At 44.8% G+C, this 12,946-nt stretch overlaps 1 protein-coding gene across 1 annotated transcript in view; it reads left to right on the top strand.

Moving 5' to 3' along the window:
• The first annotated feature begins 9,355 nt into the window (after positions 1-9,355).
• The window catches only part of CIMIP4 (ciliary microtubule inner protein 4), a 34,755-nt gene continuing 31,164 nt past the window's right edge, over positions 9,356-12,946 (top strand). Inside the window, exon 1 of the mRNA XM_082265204.1 lies at positions 9,356-9,476. Coding sequence (XP_082121330.1) covers positions 9,458-9,476 — 19 coding nt within the window. The 5' untranslated portion in view covers positions 9,356-9,457. The remainder of the gene's footprint in view (positions 9,477-12,946) is intronic.

Raw genomic sequence — 12,946 nt, forward strand, 5'->3', positions numbered from 1 at the left:
GGGCAAATGTAAAAACACTTTTTAAACAATTTGATTTTTGTGCTGAAATTAACATAGCTAAAAACCAAAGAACCATGGACTGACGTTAGCAGGTTATATAAAAGTATTCTTACATGGTGACAAGTGACCTTCTGACCGTTCCCTGCTCTATTGCAGTAATGGGTGACTTATACTACCATTGTGACAGCTGACTGCCATAGGTAAAGCAGTGAGCTGTAAAAGTGCCATACTCTGCCACAGTAACATGTTCTAAAACTGCTTCATAATGACATGTATGACAGAGTATAATGTTTTCAGACAGTGGGGTCTTCTATAATTCAAATTTACATATATTAAATGGAACCTGTTTTAACCCTGCATTCATTGATATGCCTTTAGTGTTTCATCATAATCACAATTATTTAAGGTTTCCCATTTTCCTTACTGAAAACACACACATTAGAATCAATACATTAAGGCAGCGGTGTCCAAACTGCGGCCCTGGAGCCGGATGTGGCCCTTTGCTTGCTTTTATCCGGCCCTTGAGGCATCATTCCTGCCACTGACACCAACAATGGGACATAATTCCTGTTACCGAACATCAAAAATTAGGCACTATTGTACAACAGACACCAACAATGGGACATACCGTAATTCTCACCACTGACAACCAAAGGTGGGCACTATTGCACTACTGACACCAACTATTTCTGCCCCTAATACCACTAGGCATAGTCTGGCCGCCCTAAAGTCTGAAGGACGGTAAACTTGCCCTTTCTTTAGAAAGTTTGGAGACCCCTGCATTAAAGGATAATTTCACCTTTGAATATAGATAAATAAATAAATGTACATATATTATTGCAGACAAAAAAAAAAAAAAAAAAATGTGCATTCAATTGTAGCACCCTCTAGTATGTGTGCTAGATGCTAGATGTAGTACAGGTTTCTGTTAGTGTAGGTACATTTATTTAGCTCAGGGCTAGGCCTGAACCGTGAATCTGGGTCAGGGTTCACTGACTCAGGGCTGGACGACTCATCTGGCAGCTCTCTCTTGGTGGGAGTTAAGAGGAGCTGCCATGCATATTTATGATGAGGCCTTGGCCAATCCCCAGCCCAGCAATGGGCCAGCAGGTGGTAGAGCTTACCTCATAAATAGACATGGGCCATTCCAGTAGGGGCAGTGGGGTGGAAGATGGAGATATAGTGCTGTGGAGACTTATAGATGCCCCCTAGTCTGGGGGGGGGGGGGGGAACCTTGGGCCAGGGCTAGGGTGCTGGAAGGATCTTGCCTTAGCACACAGAGGAAGCCCTTCCTGGAGGCACGGGAGCAAGTGTGAGAACAGTGCAGTGTGAGTACAGCAGCACTACTTGGGACTTACAAGGGGAAAGACTACCACATGCAGCCAGTACTCCAATCCCAGTTGAAGCCTTCTGAGGGAAAACGTATTGGTCGGAGCCAGCCGTGTTGTCACTACGCAGGGACCACACTGCAGGCAGCCGTGCTTCCATGTAATTGATGTCCGTGTTAAGAGTTTTAGTAGGTGTAAGTGCAATATTTTTAAATACATTATCGCATTATCGTATGCGGAAGTTTTATTCTTTTCCACCACCAAGCAGATATTCCCATGCTATCACAAGGAATGTTGCCCCCCCCCCCCCCCCCCCCCTTGTGATAGCAATAAAGTTGATAAAAAAAATTAATAAATACATATATTTCATTAGGTGTATATCAGTGTAAAAATGAAAAAGATTAAATAAAATAAAATATAAAACTTTTTTAAAGTGCCCCCCCCCCCCCATCCCTCCATGCTTGCAGGCAAAGGTGAATGCACGCATCGGTCCTACGTGCATATGTAAACAGCAATCGCACCACCCATGTGAGCACCAGATCTCCTGTCTAAATCCAAAGTGGTAACCTGTAAAGGCTTCTAAAGCATTGCCTATGGACAATTTAATGTGCCTTACTTTGTCATATTTAACGGGCATGAGCAAGTTTAAAGTGTAGGATGTTTGGTATCTATTTACTCAGTGTAACATCATCTTTTATATTTTTCCAAAATGGGTATTACATTGTGTTTGTGTGCATTAAAATTCATTAAAGTGTATTTTTTGTAGAAAAATGTGCATTTGAAAAAGCAGATCAAATACTCTGTGACATAAAATATTGCAGCACCCCCCCCCCCCCATTTTATTTTCTAGGGCCTCTTCTTAAAATAATATATAATGTCTGGGGGTTATAAGTAATTTTCCAGCAAAAAATGCTGATATTTACCTATATGTGAGAAGTGTCAGAATAGACCTGGTCGTAAAGTGATTCAGGTATAAATTGTAGTGCCGAAGCTGAGACAAAGATCTCTCCACCGGTTGCAGTGAAGGGAGCAGGTGCCTATGCACCATACAGTGGTGTAGAAGCATCAACTGAGAAAGCCGTCCCACATGGAGAGACATGGACTTAATAGTCCCTATAGCCCTCAATTAAAAATAAAATTAATTTAACCACTTTAAGACCAGCAGATAAAGGAAGGAAGGAATGAAGCTCACATACCAGTGCATGAATATGGGAATGAGTGTGGCCTCAGCCAGTGCTGCTCCAACCACGCCCTCCGACATGTTTCACCCCACACACTGGGGCTAGGTCACAAAGGTCACAGAGGTGACCAACCTCCAGTGTGTGGGGCGAAACATGTCATAGGATGTGGCTGGAGCAGCACTGGCTGAGGCCACACTCATTCCCATAGTCACGCACTGGTATGTGAGCTTCATTCCTTCTTTTCTCTGCTGGTTTTAAAGTGGTTAAATTATTTTTATTTTTAATTGAGGGCTATAGGGACTATCAAGTCCATGTCTCTCCATGTGGGATGGCTCTGCTGGTTTGTTCTGTTTTGTTTTTCAGGTTAGAAGCTGCCTGCTGTTGCTAAGAAGTTCTACCTCAGTTGTATATCGTCAGTCGTATATGTCCTCTGGACTCACCTCTGGATTATCTTTAGCCTTTTGAATCTTCTAATTTGCTCCCCCATGACCCTCCCCTTTCCTCTATTCTTTTCTCGTCGCAGTCAATCTTTATGGGGTAATGTCGCTCACTTTGTGGGTGGGAAAACTGTTATTTGGTTGGTGTAAGATAATGTTGCTTGAGTCTTGGTGACTAAGTATGTTGGTCTTTTAATGGTTAAAAACGGTTCTGTTTAAAATTAACCACTTCCGGAGCGCCTGCTGCATATTTACTGCAGCAGGGCAGCCCGGCTGCGCAAAATCACGAACATGAGGGGGGGGGGGGGTGCGCATGCACCGGAGCTGTGAACGCTTTGAAGCATTTGACGGAATGACAGAACAGCAGTCTGCCTATGCAAACACAGAGGCTAAGCTGAAAGCCACTCCCCCTACAGTTAGGGCTCTTTCACACGGTCCGCCTCCGTCGGCGACCTCCGTGCTGCTCAGCAGATCCCCGCTAAGCAGGCAAGTAACAGCTCCCTCTCCAATCTGTGCACAGAGAGGGAGGTGTCAGAGCCCCTTATTTGCCACTTATTGGCTCCCACTGCTGCCAGGGGGATGGGGGAAGAAGTGGGGGATTACACAAAGCTACTCGGATTGTCTGTACAGCAGCAGGAAAGAGAGATAGGGAGGGCAGGCAGGCAGGGAGAGTAGCACAGCCAGCTCTCCCAGCAGCACAATGCCAGCGAGTGGAGAGATGGAGAGAAGGAGGAACAGAGCGCACAGCCTGCTTGTCCATCAGCAAGCTACAGTATGATGGGTGTTAATGGGGTGTACAATCCAATGACATTCCCAGGACAAGCTGCTGCCGTGTACAGCCACCCATTGAGATTAGGGTTGCCACCTCATCCCTTTTAGGGATGATCGAACGGTTTGGGTCGACCATCGGTTCGACCCGAACATTGACTGTTCGAAATTCGGCCGAATTCCAAACTTTTTGCGGTAAAAGTTCGGAATTCGTCACCAGAACCGCCCAAAATGCAATGGGACAGGAACTGGGCTTTAAAAGCCCGTGATTGGACCAGAAACGTGAGTAAAAGCCAATTGAAGGGGCAGGAGGATGCTAGGAATGTGATTGGAGTGACTAGGGGGTCCAGAGGCCAATCAGTAGTGAATACGCCCCCCAGTATATAACATAGCCCCACCAAATCTCTAGCACTGTAATACAGGGGCTGTGGAAGAGAGTGGAAGCAGTTCTGTTACTCCTGCTGCTCCAGTGTCATTTAGCAATTATTAGTGTGAGGAAAGGGATATGCAGTGTACTGTAGATAGGGTACTATATACCACTATAGTTAGATTCAATAATCTAGTTTCTGTAGGGAAAGTGTCAAGTGTCAGGGTGACCGTAGTATAGTTTAGGGTGAACTGACTCTGACTGCTATGCCAGGGGGACCGAACTCATCCATGTCAGGGTGACCGCAATAAGAAAAAGATAATTTTTCTTAGAATTTTTAGCAGAGCAGGGATGGGGTTCCGCTCCTTTCACACCTGGGCATTTTTGTTTCAGGCGTTTATTGGGCTTTTTTGTGGACGTCTTTGGAGGCAGGCATGACATCTGACCTTCTGTGTAGGGGTATATATACACGCACACATATATGTATATATACACATACACACATATAGGTGTGAAAGGAGCGGAACCCCATTCCTGCGCTAATGAAATTATTTGCAGGGATGGGGTTCCGCTCCTTTCACACCTATATGTGTGTATGTGTATATATATATATATATATATATATACTGTATATATGTGTGTGTGTATATATACCCTATACAGAATGTCATGCCTGCCTCCAAAGACGCCCAAAAAATGCCCAATAAACGCCTGAAACAACACACCTGGGCGTTTTTGTTGCAGGCATTTATTGGGCATTTTTTGGGCGTCTTTGGAGGCAGGCATGACATCTGAACTTCTGTATAGGGGTATATACACACACACACACACACACACAGTGGCGTAGCGTGGGTTGTCAGCGCACGGGTCAAGTTAAGTAATTTGCGCCCCCCTACACAAACCTACTAGACCACTACACTGACACCTACACTGACCTACCTGACCACTACACAGACCTACCTTATTCCTACACTGACCTACCTGATTACTATACTGACACCTACACTAACCTACCTGACCACTACACAGAAACCTACTCTGACCTACCCTCTTCCAACACTGACCTACCTTATTCCTGCACTAACCAACCTGATCACTACACTGACCTACCTAATTTCTATACTGACACCTACACTGACCTACCTACAGAGACCTACCTGATTCATACACTTACCTACCTGATTACTATCCTGACACCTACAGAGACCTATCTGACCACTTCACAGACCTACCTAATTCCTGCACTAACAGACCTGATCACTACACTGACCTACCTTATTACTACACTGACCCCTACACTGAACCCTACACTGACATTCCTGATTCCTACACTGACCTACCTAACACCTTCACTGAACCCCCTACACTGACAACCCCCCTACACTGACACCTTCACTGACCCCACCCCCCCTACACTGACACCTACACTGACCCCCCTACACTGAGCCCTATAATGACCCCTACAATGAACCCCGTACACTGACCCCCCCTACACTGACCCCTTTACTGATACCCCCATACACTGACACCTACACTGACCCCCCCTACCCTGACCTGCCCCATACACTGCCACCTACACTTATCCCCCCACACACTGACACCTACACTGACCCCCCCCCATACACTGACACTTACACTGACCCCCCCATACACTGACCCCTTCATTGACACCTACACTGATTCCATGCACTGACCCCCCCTACAGTGACACCTTCACTGACAAATACACTGACCCCCCCCTACACTGACACCCCCTATACTGACCCCCCTACACTGACCCCCATACACTGACCTCCCCCAACATTGACCCCCCCATAGACTGACACCTACACTGACCCCCCTACACTGACACCCCTATGCTGACCCCCTCTACATTCCCACATACACTGACCCCCTACACATACCCCCCTTTACTGACCCCCTACACTGACACGACACTGACCCCCACACTGACACCAACACTGAACCCCACACTGACACCTATACTGTCCCCCCCATACTGACACCGACACTGACTCCCCCATACACTGACCCCCCCATACACTGACCCCTACACTGACACCTATACTGACCCCCATACACTGACACTGCTATACTGACACCGACACTGACTCCCCCATACACTGACCCCTACACTGACACCTATACTGACCCCCCATACACTGACACCGCTATACTGACACCGACACTGACTCCCCCGTACACTGACCCCTACACTGACACCTATACTGACCCCCCTACACTGACCCCCCCATACACTGACACCTACACTGACCCCCCTTCACTAACCCCCTACACTGACACATACATTGATCCCCCATACACTGACCCCTACACTAACCCCCCCTACATTTCCACATACACTGACCCCCCTACACTGACCTCCTTACACTGACCCCCCATACACTGACACCTACACTGACCTCATCATACACTGACACCTATACTGACCCCCCTACACTTACCCCCTTCACTGACCCCCCTACATTTCCACATATGCTGGCCCCCCACACTGACACCTATACTGACACCCCTACACTGACACCCCCTACACTGACCCCCCCATACACTGACACCTATACTGCCCCCCCCACACTGACCCCCCCTACATTCCCACATATACTGACCCCCCCTACACTGACCTCCCTACACTGACCCCCCCATACACTGACTCCCCTACATTTCTACATACACTGACCCCCCTACACTGACCCCCCTACAATGACACCCCCTACACTGACCCCCCCCCATACAGTGACACCTACATTGACCCCTCTACACTGACCACTGACCCCCTACACTGAACCCCCCCCCTACATTTCCACATACACTGACCCCCCCCTACACTGACACCTATACTGACCCCCCTACACTGAACCTCCCCTACACTGACACCTATACTGACACCCCCTACACTGACCCACCTCCTCCCCTCCCATGTCAGCTTCCCTGGGCTCCCGGGGCAGGCAGCACATCACTTACCTTGTTCTGTGTAAAAACACTAGCTACTCGAGGAGGCGATCCGGAGCGAAGGGGAGAGACAGCGGGCCGGCCCGAACAGCAGGGGGAGACTCCGGAAGCGGTGCTGCACATGCATCGAGCGACAGAGCATCTTCACCCACGACCAGCCCCGCCCCCTAGCCGCTGCTCGTCCTGCACAAAGTCAGTCACGGAGCCAAGAGGAGTGCGGGCGGGGGAGCGCTGGACACTATGATCCCGCGGATGGCGGCGTGGGATGCGCCCCCCTAAATGTTGCGCCCGGTGCCAGTGGCCCCCCCAGCACCCCCCACGCTACGCCACTGCACACACATATATATATATATATATATATATATATATATATATATATATATATATATATGTACACATACATACATACATATAGGTGTGAAAGGAGCGGAACCCCATCCGAGCGCTACTGAAATTATTTGCAGGGATGGGGTTCCGCTCCTTTCACACCTATATGTGTGTATGTGTATATATATATATATATATATATATATATGTGTGTGTGTATATATATACCCCTATACAGAAGTTCAGATATCATGCCTGCCTCCAAAGACGTCCAATTAATGCCTGAAACAAAAAACCCCAGGTGTGAAAGGAGCGGAACCCCATCCCTCAGCTAATAAAAATTCTAATAAGAATGATCTTTTGTTTCTGGTTCTGGACATGCTACAGAGCTGAAACTTCACAGGTACACTTTGTAGACCCCCCAGACACTAAATCCAAAGAAATCTCTTTTTTCAATAATTTTTTCAATAATTGGCTCTTCATCAAAAACGACAATTTTTAAGAACTTTTTTTGTGTGATTAATAGTCCATGGGGCATGACCCAGAACCCTAGGCCCTTTTTAGGGGCATTTATTTTTGATTTTATATATATATATATACCCCTATACAGAAGTTCAGATGTCATGCCTGCCTCCAAAGACGCCCAAAAAATGCCCAATAAACGCCTGAAACAAAAACGCCCAGGTGTGAAAGAAGCGTAGCCCCATCCCTGTGCTATTGAAATTCTAAGAAAAATGATCTTTTTTTTCTGGTTCTGGACATGCTACAGAGCTGAAACTTCACAGGTACACTTTTTAGACCCCCCAGACACTAATGCCCCATACACACGTGCAGATTATCTGCAGACTTTTGTCTGCAGACTTACCTTTTCTATGTAGTGCAAGGGCCTGCCGGATTGCATACAAATTGAAAGTGTTTAGGTTTGACCTCATATTATATAGTTTTGGTAAGTCTGCAGACAAAAGTCTGCAGATAATCTGCACGTGTGTATGAGGCATTAATCCAAAGAAATCTCATTTTTTTTCCAATAATTTTTTCAATAATTGGCTCTCTATCAAAAACAACAATTTTTAAGAACTTTTTTTTGTGTGATTAATAGTCCCTGGGGCATGACCCAGAACCCTAGGCACTTTTTAGTGGCATTTATTGAGTTTTAGGGCTTCAAAATTGTGTTTTTTGATTACCGAAGTTCGGGTCCCATTGATTTCAATGGGGTTCTGGAATCCGGACCCGAACTTTCGGGAAGTTCGAGATTTCTGGCCGAACCGAACTTTTCAAAAGTTCGATCATCCCTAATCCCTTTAAACCCAAACACATGTTATTAAAAAGATTCTGGGGCTAATTTAATGCAAATAAGATTAATTACCACCTTAATCAGCCACAGAACCCATGTAATTAATATGTGTTTGGGTTTAAAGGGATGAGGTGGCAACCCTAATTGAGATGCATTAGTAAAGGCAGCTGTATGTATTGGTGTTGAGGGGGTTGCATAAGGACACCCCATGGGCACTGACGTATGCTCCAAACATACACTATCTGCAAAACTCCCTGCATATTGTGCAGTGCTGCCATTCCAGCTGCAATAATCTACTGATTCTTGAAATTGCATTTTATTGAATGCAGCTAAATGGCTATGTGAAGGAGGCCTAGTAAAGCCAGTAAATCAGCCTACCAGCCAGTCCACTAGCATTCTCGGTAGCAGGTCAGTAATAGTGGTCCTGGGTTTCTCTCCTGAGAAGATTACTTTGAGCATGTTGAAAATAATTTTCACTGCATACCAGGTAAATAAAAAAAAACAAAAACAAATTATATTAAAATTGACTGCACTTTTAATAGACCTCAGGGCTGCAATTCCCCAAACAATCTTAAAGAACTGCATTAACATTTTGATTAATGACTGTGCTTTCTATTGCTATGTGACAGCACCACCTACAGGCTATACAGAAAAATGTCACTGTGAAGCCTTTTTATACTTTGCCATAACAACAACAACAGAAATGGTTTCTTAGCAACAAAAGACAGTTTAGACTAGAAATTTAAGTCACTCATATGTGTCTTTGAAGACTACAGATATCTTCAATGGAGGCTAGGAGCTCAGGTGAGAAAGCAACTTTTACAAACCTTTCTTGCTGTATACAGAACATTTTCTGCTGCTGGAGCACACTTCGACTACTGAAACTGATGTGGCCTCTATATTACTTTGTGAATTGAAATAATGCATCTTATTTTATGACTCAAAGATTTTCTGCTATGACATTTCCAATTCTCCTTTAGGTCCCTTTCACACTTGTACGGCCTGAAAGTCGTGCGACTTGAAGCAATGCCTGTGTAATCTTGAGGTCTATGGACCTCAAGTCGCATCAGAGTTGGACCAAAGTAGTGCAGGGATTACTTTGAAGTTGCTGCGACTTGAATTTGCCCATATATGAATGGTTCTTATTGGAAATCATGGGGTACGACTTCACAAGTGTGAAAGGGACCTTAAGCGAATCTGTTTTTACTCATGCAGAGCAAATAAAAGTTAGTTTTGGTGTATCCCTTGCCCTGGGCAAAGCTCTTGGGACAAAGCATTTTTTTTTTATTTATAGAGTACACAGGGATTAGAACACCTGTTAGGTCTTTATTCCTGTATATTCCCCTATTAGGTAGATCCACCCTCTCTATTTGTCTTGTTTACCCTTATCACCGAAACTAAAGCAAAATTCCACATTTTGGGTTGTCACTAGAACAGGAATGAAGGCGCAATCTTCCAATGGGGACACTAGTTTTGGTGACTGGTGACAACCAGTGATTTCCTTACATTGGAGGGATTTCTGCTCACTTCCTGTTTTGGGTATGGGACAAAAGGCGAAAGGACATCTCCCCAATGGGACACAGATGGCAAACATCTGATAGGGGTTATAACCCTCCACTACCCTATGCAAAATGGAAAAAAAGCTTGCAAATGCAAACAACCACATAGATTAGTACACATCAATATAAATATGCTTTTTAGAGGAAAGTTACATTAAAGTCAATGTAGCATGTCAGCTTCAGGATTTTCGAGACCAACATTGCAGTTGTTTTGTTTATGATTGGACTGGAGTGCAGAGAGGGAGAATTCCCTCTGTCAGGTTTTTATTGCTATGTGTGTCCTTGTTGCGGGATTCCCCCTACATCCTTTATGGCACAACAAGAAGAGGAAAGAAATCTTGCCAATGCAATGAAGACAGAAAAAAATACACACCAAGGATTCTAAATCTTCTAACGATAAAATCACAATCTGTGTTTTCCTTGGAGAGTTTCATCTAACATCCTGGTGGTACAACAGAAGTGAGAGGAAAGCTCTCTAACTAGTCATACAGATAATAATATAATGACAATAAAACAGCACATCCACCTTAAACAGTAATAGATGATATATTAAAGTGTCCATGTGCAAAAAAATATATATATACATTTTATATCCAGAATAAAGTGCTTAAAGTAGTATACTATATAAGTGCAACAGTGCTATAAATTTTCCACAAAAATTACATAAAGTGCAATAGTGCTCCAAAAATGTCCATAAGTGTACAAAAGTGCTTGAAAATGAACAAAGTGCTTTAGTGCTTCAGCCAAACCACCGGGTTGTATCACTCCCCTCCTGGGTCCCCACTGACCAGAAATAATGGACCCTCAGCTTTTCAGTCTGAGGGTCAAAGAAGCTCTTGAGTGTAGAAAGATGGATCCTTGTTCCACCTGTATGGTCTTTCCACTTGAACGCTTCGTTGGACCTTTAGCGGGATTTTGGGGCTCAAGCAAAAAGAATGGTAGACATAGTGAAGTCCATAAAATCAATGTGCGCTTAAAAGGTTATTTACAAGAACATGCAGAAAAAACGGCTTGTAAAATGAGGAAGTACAGCTTCCGGGAACGCAGGCCAGTGTGCAAAGACAGGAAGTGATTTCAGTGGTTCGATGCGACAGGGAATACGTCAACGCGTTTCGCCCCACCTCCTAGGGCGTCTTCAAAGGACATCATTGATACAAGCCAAGTGGAAAGACGTTACAGGTCGAACAAGGATCCACCTTTCTACACTCAAAAGCTTCTTTGACCCTCAGACTGAAAAGCTGAGGGTTCATTATTTCAAGTGAGTGGGGACACAGGAGGGGAGTGATATACCCCACACCACCTGATTTGGCTGAAGCACTCCAGCAATTTGTTCACTTTCAAACACTTTTGTACAATTATGGACATTTTTGGAGCACTATTCCACTTTATGTACATCTTGTGGAATATTTATAGCACTGTTGCACTTATATAGTATACTACTTTAAGCACTTTATTGTGGATATATAATTTATATCAGGGCTTTTTTTCAGCGGGAACATGGGGGAACATGGGGGAAAGCACTGAATGTATGTAATGGCAAGGGATGCTGGGGTGTGTTGGAGGGTTTATTGATGATGGCTGCTGGGGGATCTATTGTCACTGGTGGGAATGTATTTTTGCATTGGGGTCTATTGTTGCTGGGGGTTCTTATGTTGCTGGGGGCTCTGTTGCTGCTGTGAGGGATCAACTGTTAAGGGAGAGGTATATTGTTGCTGGCTACTGGAGGGTCAATTGATGCTGGTTGCTGGGAGATCTGTTGCTTCTGCTGAGGAAATATGGTTGTTGGGGTACATCTATTGCTGGGGGGGGGGGGTTATATTGTTGTGTGGGGGGATCTACTGTTGCTGGCTGCAGTGGACCTTTTATTTTGCTTATCATTAACACATTCCATACAAATGACTTAGCACCACAAAATTATACTTGGTTCTGTATTCTCTAAAAGGGACGGTGGGTAGGAGGTGGAACCAAGGGACAGTGCTTGGAGGTAGGTAGGGGGCAGAGACAAGGGGGTCGCTCAAAAGGTGGGGAGTTCCTGCACCTTTTCTCTGAGAAAAAAGCCCTGATTTATATATATATATTTTTGCACACAAACACTTTAATATATCGTCTATTACTGTTTTAGGTGGAAGCGCTGTTTTATTGTCATTATATATTTCTGAGTTTTTACTTAGTGAACAGCAGCTGCACTTATTAATTTTACCAATAGTTTTTGCATAGTGTGGGTTTATTAATAATTTGATCACTAGACAATAATAATAACCTGAAATGTTGGAAGGTGTAGTTCCTACTCCACCCAGCAGGTGTAATCATCTTCCTCTGGAAGCCTTTGTAGGTGTCACTAGAGAGCAGCAGTCTGATTGGACACTGACACCTTTTCGTGACCTTCTGCAGCCATCTTGGCTGGGGCAGTGATAATAAATAGCAGTCCCCTACTGTATGTGGAGCACATTTGCGAGTGATTAGTGTAGGGACCCAGTCTGGCAGGGACAGGGAGCTAGATTCAGGGAAAGGTTGTTGCCCAGAGAGCAAGGATAACTTGCCACAAATTTGTGTCTGGGTTGAATTATAAGTTTTGTTAACTTGCTGTACATTTTTACTGGCAAGTTGTACACTTGCAGAGCACTTGAAGCACAAGTTCTAGGTGACACTTTTCCAATTTGTAGCAAATTTGTGTAGCAAGTCTCTACTAAGAGCAAAGTTGCAGTGGTGAGTATA

Source organism: Pelophylax lessonae, assembly GCF_965119305.1.
Source record: "Pelophylax lessonae genome assembly, chromosome: 8".
Taxonomy (NCBI): domain Eukaryota; kingdom Metazoa; phylum Chordata; class Amphibia; order Anura; family Ranidae; genus Pelophylax; species Pelophylax lessonae.